The sequence below is a fragment of the Azolla caroliniana genome, unplaced genomic scaffold (genome assembly GCF_043228905.1).
Source record: "Azolla caroliniana isolate FFs.n. ecotype wild unplaced genomic scaffold, voAzoCaro1.0.p SCAF_20, whole genome shotgun sequence".
Lineage (NCBI taxonomy): Eukaryota > Viridiplantae > Streptophyta > Polypodiopsida > Salviniales > Salviniaceae > Azolla > Azolla caroliniana.
Window position 1 is genome coordinate 10,290,029 of NW_028230455.1, and position 22,511 is coordinate 10,312,539.

A 22,511-nucleotide genomic window follows, 5' to 3' on the forward strand; every position below is an offset into this window, starting at 1 on the left:
CACAATACATCCAACCACATCATAAAACTCATGACGTGCTCTACTCACCTCATTTGTCATTAACAATTGTGGGCCAATCAACTCCTTAAAGTAATGAACACATATGTCAATTATTTTAGTAGGATCCACTATCCATTCATCACCTTGCTTCACATGTACCACATTAGATCGAGTATAAGTAGGATGTAACGCTTGGAAAAACAAATGGGATTGACATTGATTATCTATGAGCCCATCCCTCAATTGTCGCATCTTCGCATAACGATAACTTTGGCATTGCAACTACGAAATAATAACATGCAATTGACTTTGGATATCCAAAAGCTCCTCATCTAAAGGTGCACGTATCAATAATGCATTACACCTAGAGAGAACTTGCGAGAATTTTAGAAGGAGACCTCTTCTTCGTTGAGCATTAGTTACTCCATACATACAATGAACGATCTTAATATTTCGTAATGTGATATCCCATGCTTTAACTCCTTTAAGATTCACTTCTTGTGAAAAATTTACCAAATTTTGCTCCATGAGAGAATTAAAGTGAGGTTGAAGCAAAAGAGAAGAGTTAAAGCGTAATGGAGGCTTTCCAAGTAAGGATTTATACATGTCAATTGCATGACCACAAATCTCCAAACAAATAGGAAAGTGATATGAAGTTCCTACATCTTGTAAAACTGTCATACAAAGTGATGTCGGTAAAAAATAATCATTGTGCATCACATACATTCTATCTAACCGACTCCATGTTTGTCTATGTTGAGCGGATTGGAAAGTAAAACCTGGATCATTCCCATGCAACCATGTCCAAACATCCAACTTCAAAAACTCCATAGCCAATGAATCCCAAACAAGTTGCTCAGGATCATCCATGATTGAATGTTCAGACGTAGTCTCTCTCTCTCTCTCTCTCTCTCTCTCTCTCTCTCTCTCTCCTTGTCGAGGCGAGGCGAGGCACGATCCAATCGAATCACAACTCTGTTAATGCACCAAACAGCCAAGCGAGATGAATCTCCAATGGATATCATGAAGTCGAACGATTGTTCTGATCCCCCTACGACAAACCCTAAACCTTAAACCCTCGGCCTCAAAGTTCCATCCCTTTGATGACATCTCATCTTACCTACACATACATAATTGATTGCATCGAATACAGTAGACGATCATTCGCTACTTTAACGTCGGAATAATGTGAACAATCGAGTTGCTTGTTACTTGAGCCACTAAATGTTTGAAGATGGCCAAAAAAATTGCAAGTGTTTGGTCAAAAAATGATTGATGTGTCGGGACTCAGTATTAAAGCACTCGCAAAAAAGCATGACACTCTCCCAACCATCCAAGGCCTAAAGTATGATTGATTTTGAGGGCACTGTATTTTTCAAGGGGATAAATGTACCAATATATAGACACTTGCCACTCTAGAGTGTCTAAAATATTTGACTAGGCATGTTGACCTACCACTATGTATCCTCCAATCTCCAAGTCCTATCAGGACAACAACTACAAACAAAGACAATTAATATATTCCAGGGTTACCCTAGAATGTGTATCTTTGGGACTAGGAATGTAAGGACTCCTTGAGCAACATTCTCATTGAAGGATTGTGCTCAAACCTCGTACTTATGCTTCTCACATTGCTCTATACAATTAGCTAGGTCATGACATAAGAATGTAAACTCACTTATCTATATTGGGATTGCTACTTATCACAAGGGTAAAGTGGGAATCGATTATGACAATAGACTAATTAAACAACACCTTAATTTGACAGACAAGGTGTGATGGATGTTCAACTAATATACATCTTTTGACACCAACCATTGGAATTCATCGACAAAGTTTCGATCATATTGCAGGGATTTCTAAAGGTGGTATTTTGTTGAACATTGGAAATAGGGTTGAGGCGTGTTGTGGAGAAGCTGGCTAAGCAAAATGAGAGACGGAATGCTTAGTAATATATGTGGCATAGACTCCATTGATAAAGGTCATTGGTGGTAATTCCTTGATTGATATGGATGTTAAATGTGGTTGTATGGTTGAAGCTACATGACTTTTCAAGAGTTTTCTACTTAAATATGGTGCAATATTCATTGTAATAGTGGACTGTTTTGTATATTGACTTCTTTAATACCAATGGAGGATATTTTTTTTGAAAAAAAAAAGCACCTTAATTCAACAAGTATAGGTAGGTTTAAAGTATTACACTATCATAACAAGAAAACATAGATCAAAACAACGGTACACATTGTACAAAACTGCATGAAAGCATGCTATGCATAGAACTTTAAAATATTATTTAAGGGTTAATTCATAATATACCCCTAAATCCATTATAAATTATTATTTGTCATATATGTGAACTCGGTCATTTATAGGATTTGTTGGTTTCTTGCAAAAAACTATCCATAATGATTCTAAATTGACTAAGATTACTAATCTTTTACAAGGTTAGACATAAATTTGTTAAACAAAAAACTTGAAAAGTTTCAAGTCATTTATTTGAAGTCATTGGTTTAACATGTTTGTCTTGCTCTTACATTCATTCCACCAAACTTGTCAAAACCCTTTGAGGTTTAAAATAACACCTTTGATTATGCCACTAGAGTTGCTCTTTGTGAAGATGGTAGACCTATTGCATTTTAAAGCAAAATTTTAGAATCTACTCAATATTGATATGTAGTTCAAGAAAAATTTTGGTGGCGGCCATCTACACCATCTACACATTAAAAACTTGGAGACTTTACCTATATAGAAATTAGTTTGTCATTACAAACGATGTTCGATCCTTGAAATATTTCTAAACTAGGGAGATATTGTTCTCTTAAGGAAGGCTTTTTGTAACATATTCCCAAATCATAGCCTCAATAATTTGATTAACTCATTTAGTTTGTCCATGAGATTGAGAATGATTGAAAGAACTCATGTTTAGTTTTTAGTTTTATGAAGACTTGCATCCAAAATTTGCTAGTAAACTTAGGATCTCTATCATTCACAACATCCATCAGCAACCTTAAAAGCAAAATAACCAGTCAACCAATTGGTGAGCCAAATCTTGACTTGTTACCTTGCCTTTTGTGGTTGTTTTAATCAACTTATGAATAGGTTTATTGTGGGTCTTATTTATCCAACCCCAGATAACTTCGTAGTTGCACAAAAACAATGCATTATCTTTTAATGCTTGTCTTCTAATGATGGTCGTGGAGAGTTCTATGATTGTTTTCCAAATACCGACTTTGGCTGCAACCAACCTAAGAGGCATGATACCACGAACTCACCCACAAGTCTCTCAGCATAAGGTGGAGTGACCAAAGGGGTATGTCCCATGAGAAGACATTTGATGTTTTGCAAGCAATGGTCATCATACAGACTAGGAATCAACAACGGTCCGGTTTCGACTTAACCGGTTTGGCCTAGTGCAAACCAAACCGATTAAGCCTCAACCAGTTTGGGAGCCGGTTTAACTCGGCTTGAGCCACCGAAACTGAGGTTAAACCAGTTAAGGAAGTTGAAGCCTAAACTAAACCAAACCAAACTGCTAAACCATTTAACAGTTCAGTTTAGGCTTGAGTCAAGCCGGTGCCGATTCCTAATACGGACACAAATTTCCTTATTTAAACTAGGGTTGACATTATTATCAAGGTGGTATTTGGATAAGAAAAACAAAATAGGGGTTGACTTGTTATTTGTGGTTACATCCAAAGAACTTGCAAGGGTATTACACTAGGAGATAACATTGGGCAAGATCTCAACATTCAGAACCAAGAGAAAGTGCACCTTATATACAAAAGAACTTTAGGATGTAGCTCAAGGAAAATTGACCCTCCCTCCTTAAAGCTAAATCTCCTTAAACTTCTTATTCCCATAATCCTTCACACTAAGCCTACCATAACCTCTTCAATTTCATTTGATCCTTGTATCGTCATGAACTTGACTGGATGCATGAGTGCTAGTGGTTGAGGAATGCAAAGGTTGGTTGGTAATATTCTTGTGTGATTTCTTGGTGTTTTATTTGTTATGGTTAAATGTTTAAGTCTATTAAAATTGTCTTACTAAGTGTTGTCATTTAAGGTTAAAGTTAATTATAGTTATTTAGAGAATTCCCTAATGGACATTAGGTGGTTAGTTCATATGCTCAAAGATGGATTGACACCCATCCGTTGCTTGCATCACCAACAAGAGGGTGCATGTTTCCCTTATCTCGTCAACTATCTAACGTGGAAGAAAACCATTATTTAGTCACGCCTAACAATGTATCATAAATTACTTTTACCCCTTAGTACCCCTAACAATGTTCAAACCCTTGACCTTATTATATTAAGAGGTTAGATATTGCCACTTAAGTTATCTTTAGTTAATGATTCGATGTCCATCTCTTCTTGACTTCTCCAATTACTTATTTAACGAGAACCTTAGCCTATTATAAAACTTTGCTTTAGGCATTTTTCTCCCTTCGCACATGTAACATTATGATATCCACCCCTACCAAACTTGCACATCCTATGAGGTGTGCCCAAAATGGCATGGAAAAGGAGTTGTCATGATGAGGAACATTATATCAACTACCTTCTCTTTATTCATATCCTACCTACTTAATATGACAAAATTATAAGGTTCACCCAAACCTAAGAGCCAATTCCCTTTAAATCAATAGATTAATTTTGATGAGGTGTACCTTTGAATTTATGTAGAGAATCCATGTCATTATAACAAAGGATAGTCTTCGTAACCTTACTACTTGGTTGTCGAGTGAGAGGTTGGATTCGACAATTTGGAAAGTTCCACTATATACAAGATTAGGATATTGAAGGATGTTATTAGCCTACAAATTATGATGAAGGCGATGAGATGCACCTTGACATTATTTTCGATATGTTATCTAGTGTAAGGATATGGCATGGTTTCTTTGTTGGGGTACAATCAACAAAGTTGACTAAGTAGTTGCTTCAATGGCTAGGGACAACAAGTCATAGATGACAGTGGATCAACTAGCAGAAAAGGGCAAGTAATTGTAGGTAGGGATGGTTTATTCTTCTTGTTAAGTTGCTATCTTGGACCATGGCCACTCTACCATAATCTCTCAATGATGTAATAACGAGTGACAATGTCCTTGGCATGGATGAAGAATATGGTAGCTCCTAGGAAATCATCATTGTCTCGTCTCCCCAAACTCAATTCAGGATAGGTGGTCTACAAGTGCATGATAGGTCTCTAGAATGTGGACAATGTCAAACTCAAATTATTACCAAGATCTACATCCAACACGCAAGCATTTAGTGTTAGAGTTTATTCATACTATAGATCAATCCTAATGCTTTGTGCTAGAGGTGGAACGAGTTTTCTCTACCTTTACGAGGTAGTGGTGTGTATAGAACATGTGTCAATACCACTTAGGGTCATACATCTACATCAACGTGTTGTTGGTCATCATGTTAGAGGCAGATTCAACAAATAAATGCAATCCCCAAATCAATTGGGATGTTGTATGACCAAGGGTTGTGAGAGAAGCATCTTGAATGCTTGTAATTCCCCATCTTCAGTGCCTTTCTAGGCTACCTTGACCCTAAATCTTATCCAACCAATAAGTTGGATTGAAATAAAAAATGTTGCGACATGTTGAGTTTTAGGTAAAACCTTGTACATAGGCACAATTCAAATGTGTCCAATAGGCTTGCAAAACCATTAATTTCTAGACTGCCAAATGCATAGAGGACCTAGCACAATCGACAAGTTGCAACACAAACTACATGGAGGCTCAAAATTTGAGGATCATGGCCTCTAATTAATGGGTAATGATCACTGAACTTGAACATAAACTTACGTAGGAAAATCTTTGAGTGGCATATACAAAGATCAAGGACCTCGGATAGAGCAAACAAGACATTCATTGAGCACATTTGAACCTTGTTAATTGGTTCACAAAGGCATGGGATGAAGCATATCGCTATACGGCATGGGCAAGGACCACCCAATTGGTATGCTCCATCGCACACTTGCATTTCATGTTCGATGATGTGACAAATCTTTTTGGAGTGGTACAAAAAATAGGAGGAAGAAGGTTGTTTGAGCAAGAACATAAACTAGTTGATGCCTTTGAGATGATCATCATCGATCTCCATGCATGATTGCTCTAGGAGCAACAAGAATCATCCCAAAACTAATTCAAAGCATGTTAGCATGAGAGGGCCACACTGCCCTATCAAGTATTGAAGCAATATGGCAAGAATGAGCTCTAAGTGACAATATGGAACTTCACCTTCTTTGGGTGAATTGAGACAATAGAATCCAACAACACTTGGAAGCTTACTTCTTGGACATCGAGGCAATTATAGAGATTCAGATGGATATCATGCAAGGATATGATAAGGGAAGTTCATCGTCTTGTGTCTAGGTGGAAGTACGACAACATTACAAAGCCTCATGTCCCATTTGAGGTTGTTTCTCCCCCTCCTTTGGAACTCAACAAAGCATGCATGGCTCCCCCAACCAACCAACTACTCATGATGAGGCCAACCCATTTCCATCATCATCATCCGCGCTAACAAACTAGTTGATACATATGCTCATCAAACGAGTCAAACGACAACAAGGTGCCTTGACCATTGTAAAACTCTTTCCTCACCTAACACTTGTCAAGGTTCATTCAGAAAATTTGTTGTCCCATGGGTATGTCATGTATTGGGCATCCAATGGGTGTGAACATAATTGGGAGGCCATAGTGTAAAGGATATAGTACTTCATTTGAAATAAAGGCCCCTCAAATGAGAAGGGCATTGTTTTAAGGTTGCAAAGCAAAACTTGGTCAAATTTATCTAGCTTTGAAGCAAAGTGACAAGAGGATGACTTAGTGAACCAATACAACAACCATCTTCAAATGTAACACATAGATGTATTAAAGAGCTATAGTTATAAGCTTCAAATTCTATTATGTAAAAACATAACCGATGTAGAATGATCTAGAGCACCTTTTCCATTTGTTTCTATTTCATGTTATTGTTTCATTTCCACGTATGGGATTTAACAAAGAGTGAGAAAATTCATAATTGATATGCTAAACAAAGAGTTTGTCATTTAAACTCTTGACGAGGATCAATGTCAGAAATTTTAATATAGGATGGTCGGTGAACTGGTAAGTGATTTGTTATTGCTTAGAATGAAGCATAATTGAGCACGAGGAGAGGTAACAGTGTCAAGGTAGTAGTAAGTGATGCAAGGCGTACAACATGAGCCCTTAAGGTAGAAGAGGTTTGGGTTGATTGTTAAGCGAGGGAATATGTCCTTCAAGTAGAACAGTTATTGATGGGTAAAAAATTATTTGTGCAGGTACTAGGTAAGGGAGAGTTGTAAACATGACGACGAGAATAATGTGGGTGAAATTTTCTAACATGGACCCAAGGGGGTGGCCACATGCGTTAGGCAACACATGAATTCATAAATAGATTGACTGTGATACATTACTTGTTAGCAACAAGGATAAGCATGGTCTGATTCGAAAGCTTAAACTATAGCGGTAACATGATCATCAATACTACCGACCACACAGACATAGTATTAGTTAGCAATAAGGATAAGTATGGTCTGATTCGGAAGCTTAACCAACAACAATAACATGATCATCAATATTACCGACCACATAAATATAATATTAGTTAGCAACAATGATAAGTATGGTATGATTCAGAAGCTTAACCAACAACGATAACATGTTCATCAATACTAATGACCACACACATATAGAATTATACGATAAACATGATCTGATTCAGAAGCTCAACCTATAACGATAACATGATCATCAATACTAACCAACCACAAAATATATATAGTATTAGTTAGCAACAACAATAAACATGATCTGATTCGGAAGCTTAACCAATTGCGATAACATGATCATCAATACTAACCAACCACAGAAATATAATATTAGTTAGTAGCAACGATAAACATTAGAAGCTTACCCATAAGCGATAACATGATCATCAATACCAACCAACCACAAAAGTATAGTATTAGTTAGCAGCAACAATAAGCATGGTATGATTCATAAGCTTAAGCAACGATAAGCATGGTATGATTCATAAGCTTAAGCAACGATAAGCATGGTCTGATTCATAAGCTTAACCAACAGGGATAACATGATCATCAATACTAACCAACCACTGAAATATATAGTATTAATTAACCAACAATGATAAACATGATATGATTCGGGAAGCTTAGCTTAACCAACGGTGATAACATGATCATCAATACTAATCGACCATAGGCATACACATTATGCGTTATACATACACGGTGCGAGCAACAACTTTTTAAGAGTAAAAATGAGAGTGAAATATAATAACAATTAACAACTCGCCATCTCTTTAATAATCACCTGAGCCTCTAATCTAAGAAGAAGATTACTCTTAATCTCATTCATTAAGAAAAGAAGGAAGAAATGATACATACATATAACTGAAGAAGAAAAACCCTAAGGCCTTACCCTCTCTCTCTCTCTCTCTCTCTCTCTCTCTCTCTCTCTACCAGAGAGTTTCTTCTGTTAGATACAAAAACCCTAGAAGAAAACCCTACTCTCTCTGCTTCCCCCCTCTCTGTCTCTGCTCAGACGCAGTGCGAAGGTCAGCCGATCCAATCCATCGATGGTTTCTTGTTCTTGTTCTTCTGTTATCATTTCTTCTTCCAGGTTGTCTCTCCCCTTCTACCTTTCTTTGTACTGGTTTTCTCTTCAAAATTTGTTTGCATTGTAGGAGTTTCTTCTCTCTGTGAGCCATTGGATGTAGCTTCCTCGTACCGGGGATTGGAAGGCAATTTATTTTTATTTTTTTATGCATAATATCTGCTCGTTTGGATGGTCATCTCTTGTCTGGAGAGAGATCTATGCTGAGAAATTCCGCAGGTTTGATGGTTTCCCCCCGTGTAAACTTCTAAGAGGATCATAGCAGAGAAGTGGGGACGTGAGAAGAAAGAGGTAAACCTAAAGTGCTGCAAAACATGAGGATTGATAATCTGTAGAGAGCTCACTGTAAGGAACTGATAAATTGAGGCTTTCTTATGCTATTCTGATAACTAGAGACATATTTTTGTTGAAAACTCAGAATATGACCAGATTTCGTATAGTTTTTCCTGCTACGTGGAAAGAATTATGTGCTGAGAACAGGGGGAGGCAGCCGTTTTGATGCCATTATATTACTTTTTAGTGGTTGAATGTTATCTGGTGGCATGTACATATGATGCGTCACTCCAACTAATATGGTGTTTATGTAAGCGCTGAGAACTAAGAAATGGGCCAACGCTGTTGATATTTGATTGGGTTTTATTTAGTTTTCTGTTAATGTGGAGAGAAATATGTGTGTGAACTGGGGACTTAAGCCGTTTGGATGTTTCTCTGTCATCCAGAATGAGATATATTCATAAGTTTTGTTTTCTGAAATAAGATTTTCCGAAAACTTATAAATTGAGAACCATTTTGATGATTTATCTCTAATCTGGTAGCGGGAAGGGTGTTTATGATGAGAATTTGGGCCATTTGGATGGTTTTCTGCTATCTCCAGAGAGATCATTTCTGAAGATGAGAATTTGAGCCTTCCCAATGGCTCTCTGTTAGTCTGGGAAGAGATCAGTGCCAAAAAATGGAGCCACTCTGATGGTTTTCTGTTATTCAGAAAAAGATCTCTATACTATGTTTTAGCAGTGATGACAAAACCGGGTTGAAAAGCATGGAGGATGTCTGCAAATACTCAGAGAGAAGAAGGAAAAAGACACCATGAAGGTGGAAGAGTGGAGCTCTTTTCTCCACTTGAGATTCTTGAAGAATGAGAAGAATGTCTATTTTGCTAAGTTTTGGAAAGGTTCGATGTTTGCATGTGGCATCTCTAATACCACCTCGAAGAGAACTCCCTCCAGAGATAGAGAAGGTTTGCGCCATAGTTGGAAATCGTAACATTTCACTCCCTCTTGAAGATGCGTTGACACAATCTCAGTTTTCTTTGGATTGTCATAGCCTCTCGCTTCTTTTGAGCAGAATTCCACACCCAAGAGAAGCTCTTCGTGTTTTTATATGGTCAATACGATGTAATCCTGGCTTTGTCCCTGATGAGAATGTTATAGAAACTATCTTGCATGCTTGGAAGGATGAAAAGAAGAGAAGCTTAGAGTCCTTCATCACCATATTGGTAGGAGTACAGCAACCGTGTTTTGAGATGACACCAAAAGCTTTGACCATATTGATTCAAGGCTATGGATGGGCTGGACTCTTAGATTTGATTGTTGACATTCTCAAGAGAGCCAAGAATGCATTTGGTATCAATCCAAACGTGTGGCATTTCAGCTGTGCAATAAACTGTTTCCTCAAAGAAAATCGATTTGATTTGGCACGTGACATTCTTCAGGAAATGCAAGATGTTGGATGCCATGCAAACCAAGTGATGCTTGATACCTTGATCAAAGGTGCTCTTGCCGCAGGAGATATGGAAACTGCAAACTTGCTTTTCAAGAAAATGGCATCGATGAATGTTCTGCCAGGAAGGGCAACGTATAACATCTTAATTCATGGCTATTCTAAACTAGGAAGGTTAGACCAAGCTTGGGAATTTAAGAAAGAAATGAGAAGGGAAGGCTTTCTACCTGACATGTATACATATACAGTTCTCATTAGAGCTCTTTGCAAGCAAGGAAAGATGCAAGCATCTATTGATTTGATGAAGGAGATGAGACTGAACAAGGTGGTTCCTGATGTAGTAACTTTCAATACTTTGGCCGTTGGATTCTGTGAGGCTAGTCTTATTGATGATGCTATCAAAGTTTTTGATTGCATGTCTAATATGGGTTGTCCCCCTGACCGAATCACCTACAATATTCTCATTGACGGGCTTTGCAAACATGACAGACTGTATGAAGCACAATGCCTCATGAATAAGCTCTTGGAAAATGATGCGCTAACTCCAAATATTGTCACATTTAGCTGCCTCTTGGATGGGCTTTTGAAACACAGGAAAGTGGCCGAAGCTTATGAACTTTTGAATAAAATGAAAGAGTATTGTGAAATCGATCGGTTCAATTACACAATGGTGCTTAATGCATTATGCCAACAAAGTATGTGGGATGAGGCAGGGGAGGTTTTAAAGGAGATGAAGGAGAGAGGTTGTTCCCCAAACCATGTAACTTATAACACCTGGGTAAATGGTTGTTGCAAATCAGGAAAGCTGGCCATGGTGTTGGAATTTCTACGGTGTACAGAGAAAACTGGCTTTATACCCAATTCGGTCACTTGCAATATATTGATAGAATACCTTTGCAGTATTGGGGGAAAGCTAGACGCTGTCAAAATCGTTGAGGAGATGACTAAAAATGGATGTTCCCCTGATGTAGTGACAGTGAACACATTCATAAGTGCACTGGTAAAGGCGGGTAATCTTCATGAAGCTGAGAAAATTGTCCGCCAGATGTTTCAAATGGGTCTGACACCGAATGCCAAATCACTTTGTCCTGTTGTTGATGGCCTATGCAAGATTGGTGAAGTGGATAAGGCTCTTGAATTAATAATTGAATTGGATAAAGTGGGATGCTCACTAGACAAGATAATCTACGAAACTGTTATGAAGGTGGTTTGTAAGACTAAGCAACTATCAAGTGCATTTCGTCTCATGGACAGCATGGAGAAACATGGATTTTCTCTTCGTGTTACTCTGGTACAGGATGCTATGCAATTCTTTATCCAAAGGAAAGAAGTGGATCTTAAGCCATTAGGTGTACGCTAATGGGGAATGATGTGCTAAAGTATACGATTGCAGATGTTGGCTTACATTGCCCAGATATGCTGATTCAATGCAATTCTTTATCTAAAGGAGAGAAGTGGATCTTAAGCCAATAAGTGTACAGTGACGATGATGTACTAAAGTATGTGATTGTAGATGTTGCCTTACATTGCTCAAGTATACCGGTGGGCCTCTATAAAAAAGTTTTGAGCTTTGTAACCATTTTCCACAGTGAGCTTGTTTGGACTTTGGGGATGCCCACATATACCCATGGACCTCTATAAAACGTTGGTGCTCATCATGCCAAGTTTTGAACTTTGTAACCAATCTCCACAATGATCCTTCTTTGCACTTTGGGAATGTATACAAATACTAAAAGATGTTAAAGGAGGCTTCAATAATGAAGGTTTTTGGTATCAAGTTACTTCTCAAAGGAGAAAATTATTGCTCCATCATCTCTTAGGTGATATAATATCTGGTACTTTCACAGCTTCGAGGCATGTTGTATCATTTTGAAATAAACTCACTTGGATTTTATAAACCTTTTGTGCTTAGTTTGCCCATGGGCATTCTATATCATTGAGTTCTTAAATGGGTAAAAAGTAGTTTTTGCCTATGCTGTCATAGTTGAAACAATATATGGTACTTATGACTGACTGGAGATATAATGTATCATTCCCAAATAATCTGATTTGGGATTTTATCAATCGTTGTTACCACAACTGGCCAAACAGGATTTTTGGCTTGCCCAACAATGGCAAAGTGTCAGTAAGGAATTTTAGCACACAACAGTGGGAGCTCCTGCACTGAGATGAAGAGGATCTGTTGAGAAGCTTTAAGGGAGAAATCATTGTATCAGGCCAATGTAGAACTTTAAAAGGCTTATTCTTACCGTCTCTACAGCAACAGTTGAGGAACTTATGGCAAGATAAACCCTAGGGGTGCTGTAAGACTAGCTGAGAACTATTATCAACTATTCCAACCCTACTTATAGGTGCGCAACTATTGTTGCGCTATACCAACAAAGATTGGTTTTGAAAATTGACACCATAAAAGGAGTATGCACAAGTTTTTATTACCATAGGTTGATTGCATTGTGCATTGTGTGATTTGTGAACTCTGAATGAGCTATCCCCATTCAATTCATCAACCAATATGAAAACCAGAGGCCATCTGAAAAAGAAAGAGGGCCTATCTCATAGACAATGTATGACAAAATTTGAGCGGGTCCATATATGAAGAGATACTTTATTGTGTACATATATGGAATTGTTACTTCTATCACCATCTTCATTACCATCATCCCTTTGATTTTTATTTTTAAACAAGTTAGGTGGATTTGTGTTAATAATGTTTGATGTCCCAACATGCAACATGCACCAACTTTCATACTCTTATCACCAAATTTAATACAATACATTATTTACAAGAACACTACAATGTGACATGCTACTATTGCAATGCTTCCACTTGTCAAATTGATGAGTCAAGCTAAGAGGAAAATTGTTTGAAGAAGAGATTATTTGCCAACATGCAAAACGATGAATACACTGATGAAAACTATGAACCAAATTATTGCATTTAAACAATTACTCCCAACGTCCAAATCCAAGCTTCTTAAAGCAATAGATCCTTCTCTAGAAGTGCTAAAAACCACTAGATTTTACAAGATCATATAAGAAGGAAAATGTGCCTCACTTTCATATCTACAAAGATAATAACAAATGATAGAATCTATTTGTCTCATGTTTCCTACTTTTCAAAGTCTCAATGATCTCATCTTGATGCTCATTTCATAGCTTGTATGATTGATACATACGTTGTAAATGAATTTTCACAAAAATTCAATGAATTGCCTTCCTTTACCCCTATGATTGATTTAGAAAGATTTAATGGAAAGAATGGTTTCCTTCTTTCATATGACTAATAAGTATATACATGTTCCCCATGCTTCTTCTTCGTCTTCTTTCAATCTTGCAAAGTTGCAACAATAACCATTAAGTTACAATAGCATCACAACACTCATTATTGCAATCTTTTGTCTTGTTACCTTTTACTTCAAGTTTGTTGAGTTTTGCTTTAATTCAAGGTTTATCACAATACCCGTATGATGTTTAACTAAAATTTCTCAACCTTCATACACTCTCCTATTTTTGCTTTCGTGCTAGTTTCAACACATGTGATCACGGCCTTCAAACTTTGCATGCTAAATTCAGAATTATATATAAATATATGTAATGTATGTGCATGTGCTTGGGTATGGGTGGTCAATAATTGCTACTTATGCTTTAAAAGGGAGAGGGGGGGGTTGCCAGGAATCATTATGTCACTCATTTGATGATTATACCCATTTATTTGAGGCTCTTAGGAATGTCTCTCCTCGCGACAATTAGAGATTCTATAAGTCTCATTTTGATTCATTTGATTAAACTGTCAAATTAGTTGCCAAATGATAATCGATAAGAAACCTCTTTCCATGTTTTGGTGTATAGGTGGAATCCTCGGTCAATATAAAGCCTACTTAGGTAATTCCCACTCTAATGGGGTTCTTAATACTATGTAGGTAACATGAAACTTGATGTGATGCAATATTAAAGCTACTTTCAATGTTGTATGTTTTTTAAGAAGAAAATAACTCGTGATCTCACAATATTAAATGTTTGTACATTGTTTGCAATGCCAACCGACATGATGCACTATTAAGTCTCTTTTAATGTTGTACATTTTTGACAAAGAAAGTAACGAACACGACATAGGAAAATAAGAAAATAAGCCGCAAACCAGTTCCTTGCAATCTTGAGATATATCTAAAATGACCACATTCTACACATACTACCCATATTATCTTCAAACATATTTACATACAATAGAATGGTGTTTTTTTAATCTCCCACAAGGACACCAATTTTGACATATGGGATCAAATAAACATATCATCTTGTATGTGATTCCTTCCTAACAAGGGGGTGTTACTACTCCGAGTAGAAACTCTCTACCTGAAAATAATCACACACATATGCTCACCCTTCATGGTGGGGATTTGAGTACAATACTTCAATTATTATGTCAGTTTAACAAGTCTCATGAATTACTTGATATGTTGAGCAAGTGAGAAATTAGTGTTATTCATCCTCCACTAGGTTTTCATTGCACACATTGTATATGCAATGATTTCATGAAGCTACCTTAGCACCCAACTTGTGTGACCGAGTTTGAAGAAGTGTTAAGGCTCTATGAAAGCCAAGGCTCATGGGGGTCGTAAGATGTGGTTGTATTCGTGGAATTTTAGTCTTGTAAAGGGGCCAACATTGGTGATTAATGTTCACAATGCAATATTCCAAATTTGACATTTTTGCATCTTGTATCATATGTATAGCCTCTAGAAATCTATCCCCATATTGTAATGTTTTCCATTTGTATTTTATTATATTGGACAATGTCTAAGTTTTTGGTTGCAATGTGCAAATATAAGGGCTAGTGGTTTGTGTCTTGTGACATTGATTCAATTTTGAATAAATTTGCTATGGATGCATCACATTATTTCACCAATATATAGTCAACAACATGTCCTCCTAAGGTTGGAAGACATGGCACAACATTTGTCATTGAAAACACTTGGGTACCACTAAGAATCTTCAAGTTTGTGCAATTGAGCATCTATTTGAGAAGCCTACTAGAATTAGACATAATACAATCTTCTGAGTCGTGTGTCGAATCTAGTTAAAATGTTGATAAGTTCCAACTCTAGCAATTAAAATCTTCCATGACCAACACTTTTCCTATCTTCTCGTGCATAGTTGGACTTTCTATGAGGAATGTAATAGCATGCCAAATAAAGTTGATCTTTACATTGGTTACTTCAACCTACATATATCTTTTGCATTCATCATACTTACATACTCATATGTAGTTTTCCAAGCCCTCATGAAAAATACCTACATGCCACCACTAGTGCTCACCCAATATTAGTTCTAGTGATAGTGAATAACTTGTTACCTTCTACACTATTCAACAATGCTTAAAGCAACTAACAATAGTTACCTTGTGACCAAATCCATGATCATATTGTGTTTAGTAGGATGTTATATCTCATACTCTTGTGGTATATTGACTGGGAGGTGGGGTTACTACAACAAAGTTAGAGGTATTTTTATTTTTGCAACGTGGGGAGGAGGTGGGTGCTTCGAAACAGCTTAAAACCCAACTTATGTGTAGTTGTATGCATCAATAACAATTAGTACAACTTGTCTTGGGTTATACATAACTATGTTTATGCACAAAGAGCATATAAACCTCAATGGATGATTTCCAACAACACAAAATGTCTTTTTTTGTGATGTGACACAATGCAAATTTCAGAACTCACCATGATTTAGAAAATTTGAAGGTCTTACTATCTTTATCCGCAAACTTAAATGAGTAAAATTTATCATATGGCCCACTTGTATCTTTGTTTTTGTATATAAAAAAAGCTCATTGTTATTCAAATCATCAAAACAATGTTTACTTTCAGCAAACAAGTTCTCAAGAAATGTTCTTTATTATCAGCCACTATTTAATACATTACCGTCAAAGAGATGCGCAATAAGGTCAAGATCTTGAAGGTACATGTGATTGTACTTCTCTAGTATGCCCACAATTATCCAATAATATATATCTATATTTAAGGAGTCATAACACTCCAAGTATTGCTCTTGAACACCATATTGTAGATTATCAAACATTTGCATGATAATCAATCACTCTCCTTGTCTCCTAGGAACTATCCAAGCTAGGCTTGCTTTTTGAAAAGCTAAAAGTTGGAAGAAAGAAATCGGGGTCAATCAATGTTCATGTTTGAATACAACTCTAATCATCTTTCATTTTTTATTTTTATTTTCCAAAAATCATCTTTCAAATATTTTACATTCAATTAAAAAGCAATGATAATACACATACATATGTTAAGGAAACATAAAAGCCAAATGTGAATCAAGTGATGAAGGGATATGAGGCAAAGACAATTCTCAATCCTTACGCTAACAAATGTTTATTCACTTGAAGTTCATTCAAAAGTCTGTTAACTTAAAGTTTATTTAAATGCTTGCATATGGGACGAGGCATACATTATACTCAATCAAAAACACTAAAATAATCGTCCAAATCATCAACCACGGTTAGAAATCATGCATTTTCATGTTTAATCTACTTTAATTATAAGATCATTATTCTGGGTCAAAACGTAAAGTAACTCTCCAACTTTTCATCACATTATACTCAATTGAAAACATTAAAATAATCCACACCTTTAACCATGCTTAGAAATCATGCATTTTCTTGTTTAATCTACTTTAATTATAAGATCATTATTCTTATTCAAAAACATAAAGTACCAACTTTCCATGATACATTCTTTAACTGTCACATATTATTGCTTACACAAAGTTTGTTCATTCCACATTTATATTTACTTAAACGTTTGCTCATTCCCGAACGTTGGCATACAGCTCATTTAACACATTGTCGTTTAAGTTCATTCACACCTTTTTTAATTCAAAGGTTTACTAGATGCACTAAACACTGCATCCATAGTCTATAGATAAGACTGTGTTACTTTATCAAGCGACATGAAATAGTTTGCTCACATGATAAGAGAGAAAAATGAAAAGAAGATATTTGTATTCAATGCAGCAATTCATATTTGTTCTTTCCATGTGGAAGAAAACATAGCATGGCAGTTATTTTATTTTACATAAAAAGATAAGTAGGCCAACACTTCGTTTTTTCTCCCCTAGATTCTCCTACTTGAAACCCATTTATACTTGATCTGGCTTCTTGTTTTTGTTTTCTTTCCTATTCTCTACAAACCAAAAGAAAATATAGTTTCTGATGAAGAATGTTTAGCAAAGACAGATTTTTCTCCCTCCCCATGAATAGCTTTTTTTAGACAGTGAAATGCTTAGACAATCTTTCTGCAAGAGACACTTTCGCTGCAGGGGATACTCCATCTTTCCAAATGATAGTTGCAAGAACAGCTGTGGCAAAGGATTCATCTTCAATCACGGCAATTGGCTTTTCCGGAATACGATTATCCTTTGTGAAGGCAATCTGAGGCACAATATCCATACACACAATAAGTAAATCCTACACAAAATTTGTCAAGTCCATATATATATATATAGCAAAACATTTTATTATACCATAGATATATAACACCACAGTTTTAGTTTTACCATACATATAAACACTTCGCATATCACCAACACAATTTGTTATAGCATTGATACAATCAGTAAATCACCAAACACAATTTGCTATAGCATAGATACAATCAGTGCAGATGAAGTACTAACTAGGGAAGTTCCAAGGGGAATTATTTCTTGCTGTGTAAAATGAGAATAAAAGCAGTTCTGAGAAAAGATAATTGTTTTGCGGCAATTGGAGAGAGGCCTGCAGAGATAACTGACAACAGCTTCCTAACAAAAGCATAGCAGTGTAGCACGATTTGCATTCAATGCCTCAGTAAAAGATGAAAGAATGAATAAACTTTAGACAAAAATACTCGGGAAAAGAGAACTTATTAAAGGGAAAAAAAAAACAAATTATGAATACTGACAAGATCTATATATATGATTGAGTAACATATGCAGAGACGAGCACGAAAACGTATGGCTATTCAGTGCTATGCCCAAACAAAAAACAATTTAAAATAAGAACTTAAGCTTTCCTAGTTGAAGAGGCGATGCTAAAATAAAAAACAAAAACCAAAAACATCAATGAGAGTATTGTTTTTGTTTCTGTTATTTTTTACCTTCAATCCTTCTTTTGAGAATGAGAATAGTACAGATGATCTAGGAGGAAAGTTCTCTTCCTTGAAGGTCTCTAGAAATTTCTGCTTGTGTTCTTCTTGCACTTTTGTGGTATATTCTTGAACACCAATTCGCTCGATAACTTTCTCAGAATACTGAATTCCAGTGAGAGGAACAAGGAAGACAACTCGCACAAACTTCTCGAATGGAGCTGATAAAACAAGATACCATGTATAAAACCATGGATAAGTTGGAAAACACCAGTATATGCTTGATTCAGACATATCATATAAGCTTGATTAAGAAGTATCAGATTAACTTGATTCAGAAGTTTCAGATGAGCTTTAATTGGAAAACACCAAACAAGCATTAGACATGCCCTTTTATTGTAATATTATACCGTAGTATAGATCCACCAATAGATAAACTAAAAAATAGCAGATGATCTTTATTGCAAACGTATCAAACGAGCCATATTTGCATTGTTTCCTTCAATAGTATAGAAATTTTGTCCATAGAAATGCATCGAATTGAGATATGAGAGAAAATATACTCACAAACCATTGCTGATGGATAAATTGAATAAGAGCATGAGCTTGAGGCATGCCCTATTAGCATTGTTTCTTTCATAAACAAAACTTTAGGCAAATAGACAGAGAGGAGGTCAGATGAATTTCTAGAAATAAATGCACTGAAATACCTATGAGCTTCTTGAACAAAGCTTGCAAAAACATTTCAAGTGGATGAGTTTCCAAAAAAACAGATCACTTCTATTGGCATTAAATTCTGCACAGAAAACCTCTGGACCAACATAAAAACTTGCATAACGTTATCGACAAAAACATGCATTGCAGTAAAAACTAGAGGTAGGCTGCTGGAGGCTGGTACTGAGCTTCCAAACCATTACCAATGGATGAATTCGAAAGTTACAGAAAGACTTATACACTACTTACATCACAGATTACACACTAATTTAGAAATGTCAGATTGATGACATTATTCCTCACAATATATCTGGATGTAACTACTAATCAAAATCTTTCCAAAGACATGTAACATATGATATTTAGGAGCTACTTTCATGCAGGTTTCATTCTTTTATTAACAAAGAAAAACTTATATGACCACAGTATTTAGGGTGTTAAATACTAACCTATAAGTAATTCTTCAAATATCAACTCTTTCTCACAAAGCTCATCCACGGATTTCCCAGCAAGCTTAGGGGCCAGATGAGGAACAACTGCCGTATCTACATATATACCAATGGCAGTGAATTTGATGAAATTACCATTGATTTCCATGCCTCTGGCACCTGTGAAAGGTAGTTAAATTATAATCCAAAACTGTGTAACTTTGAATTGAAAAAAGAGATCTCCCATCGTTCCATTATATTATAAAGACACAACTATTTTGTATGCCTATGTCAGGACATAGGTATTGCATATTGAATTGTTGAAAGGGATCATATTGTTCCATTGTATATATGGACACAATCACCATTTCACTATGAAAGGAACTAATTTATGTCATATTGAATTGAATAAAGTGAAGAAGGTGATCACATTGTTCCCTTAAGTAGAGAGAGACTTTCGCATCAATTCACTGTTTCCTCATATAAAACATTATTATTGAATTATAATGAATTTAAGACCACGATTACATTGTTTGACTGTATAAAGAAAATTATTTCATTATATAGGGACATAATTATTGTTGAATCACGTTGAAAGTGAGAACATATCACATCGTTTGATTACATAAAGACATAATTAAGTGTGTAACAATTAAATATCTCATCTTTTGAAGAAAGGGATCTAGGATTATGTGAAGATACAATTATTTCGAATAACAGGTTCATTGATTTCCTTAATATATAAGACAATAATCATTGCATACTGAAATGAAGTACGTAACGATTGCAACCTTGCATTAACATAGAGACAACATAGCTAGTTTGTAATGAAACACAATGATATACCAGCTCCTCCTAATCCAAGAGACTGTGCGGATCCAGGTGGAACAATGGAAGAAGCGAAATCGGTCCCGTCTACTTCCAAGCCATCAAACTCAAGGACAGCCACTGAAGAAAGGTAAGGACGAGTTTCAATATGTGTATTAGAAACACCATCAGACTAATATAATGAATCATGAAAACTGCAAGTTATATATTTTTACATGGTTATATGAAGATATCATTAATATTACGGAAGAGAAAAGGAAACATTACATGAAAGATACAATGATTAGGGAAGATGTTGTGAGGCGTTAGATGAAGATACAACAGTTGAGGAAGATAGATGAAGCATTATATGAAGACACGGAGATTAAGGAACAGAAAAAGAAGCATTGCGTGAAGATATACAGACTAAGGAAGAGAAAATGAAGCCTTATTGAAAGTTTTCATGGAAGACGAAATTAGGCATTATATGCAGATATGATGGTTAAAGGAAGATAATACAGTGACGTTTATCGAAAAGAAGGCATGCGCGATTGCGGAAGATAATAAATTGACGAAGCACAATGTAAGACATGGCAATTGGATCAGTGAAGAAGAAGAAAAATGCGATGGAGGGAGCGGGGCGGAGGCGGTATAGTAAATGTAAAGCATTGAAGAAGAAGAAGAAATATGCGATGGAAGCAAGGAAAGAAGAAGAAGAAGAAGAAGAAGATGGAGAAATAAATGATTAAAAGAAGAGAAATCGGTGAAGAAGGAGATGAGCGGGAATGTACTCACTGCTGCTGCTGCTGCTGCTGCTGTTTCCGCAGAAGACGATGACGAAGGGGAAGAAGAAGAAGAAGAAGAAGAAGAAGACGATGATGGAGATGGAGATGGAGATGGAGATGGAGATGGAGATGGAAATGGAGATGGAAATGGTCTGAGCTCCTGCTGCTGTTGCAGAAGAAGACGAAGACGAAGACGAAGATGAAGGTGTAATTTAGGTTAGGAAGGGAGGCAACGTGTGTGTACACCGTACATAATAAGTAGAAGGAATGAGAAGAACGAGGCAATGAATGCAGGGCCTCCTCCCATCAGAAGTCCGTGTGGTGGGATTAACTGAGGGAAGTCTGAGTCTGCGTTCGTTGCCCACGAGACAACTGTGCGCTCGCGCACGCGACAGAAAGAGAGAGAGAGAGAGAGAGAGAGAGAGAGAGAGAGAGTCAGCGTCCACCAAAACAAAAGAAAGAGTCTAGTCCCCAGAGACACAAAAGGAAGGAAAGTAGGAGAGAGAGAGAGAGAGAGAGAGAGAGTCAGCGTCCACCAAAACAAAAAGAAAGAGTCTACGTCCACAAACACAAATGGAAGGAAGGTAGGAAGTAACGCCCAACCGAACCGAACCGAACCGCGAAACCGCAGCTTAACGGTTTTCAAACAGTTCGGTTCGCTTCAGGTTCAGGTTTTTTAAAACGGTTCGGTTCGGTTTTAACAGTCAGAAACCGTGGTTTAACGTTTTTCTTTTTAAATTTAAAACATTATTTTTAAACAATCTTTTCATTTTTTAGACCTTATTCTCACATTTTAGGTTTTAAGAGTCAAAAACCGTGGTTTAAACGGTTTAATGGTTTTTTTTTAATTTAAAAATTTATTTTTAAACAATCTTTTCATTTTTAGACCTTATTCTCACATTTTAGGAACATCTTTAAAATTTACAAAATTTTAGGAACATTTTAGGTTTTAAGAGTCAAAAACCGTGGTTTAAACGGTTTAATGGTTTTTTTTTTTAATTTAAAAATTTATTTTTAAACAATCTTTTCATTTTTAGACCTTATTCTCACATTTTAGGAACATCTTTAAAATTTACAAAATTTAAAATAATGAGATATTATAAATTTTTTAAAATTTTAAAATTTGACCTAAGTTGAAAACCGAAACCGAACCACGAAACTACGGTTTTTATGGTTTAATGGTTTGAAAAATGTTTTAACAGTTCGGTTCAGGTTTCAAAAAAATAAAACAGTTTGGTTCGAAACTGGT

At 36.2% G+C, this 22,511-nt stretch overlaps 2 protein-coding genes across 2 annotated transcripts; one reads left to right on the forward strand and one right to left on the reverse strand.

Annotated features, from left to right (window-relative positions):
* Positions 1-8,797: 8,797 nt before the first annotated feature.
* LOC147850968 (uncharacterized) lies at positions 8,798-12,828 on the forward strand. Its single transcript, XM_087335413.1, has one exon. It carries the CDS (start codon positions 9,810-9,812, stop codon positions 11,751-11,753), a length of 1,944 nt encoding a protein of 647 aa, XP_087191539.1. The 5' UTR covers positions 8,798-9,809; the 3' UTR covers positions 11,754-12,828.
* Positions 12,829-17,582: 4,754 nt separating this feature from the next.
* Positions 17,583-21,466, reverse strand: LOC147850969 (chalcone--flavanone isomerase-like). The gene is made up of 5 exons (XM_087335850.1): positions 21,269-21,466; positions 20,517-20,618; positions 19,692-19,850; positions 18,541-18,749; positions 17,583-17,837 (listed from the first exon to the last, which is right to left on the reverse strand). Coding segments are annotated over exons 1-5 (636 nt in total). The 5' UTR covers positions 21,270-21,466; the 3' UTR covers positions 17,583-17,672.
* Between the last annotated feature and the right edge of the window lie 1,045 nt (positions 21,467-22,511).

Bases quoted from the DNA above. Each gene is read 5' to 3' on its own strand.
- LOC147850968 (XM_087335413.1), top strand. From the start codon at position 9,810: ATGAGAAGAATGTCTATTTTGCTAAGTTTTGGAAAGGTTCGATGTTTG.
- LOC147850969 (XM_087335850.1), bottom strand. The intron at 18,750-19,691 runs GTTAGTATTTAA...TTGTTTTATCAG, and splicing joins ATTTGAAGAATTACTTATAG to CTCCATTCGAGAAGTTTGTG. The intron at 17,838-18,540 runs GTAAAAAATAAC...ATTGTGCCTCAG, and splicing joins TCTCAAAAGAAGGATTGAAG to ATTGCCTTCACAAAGGATAA.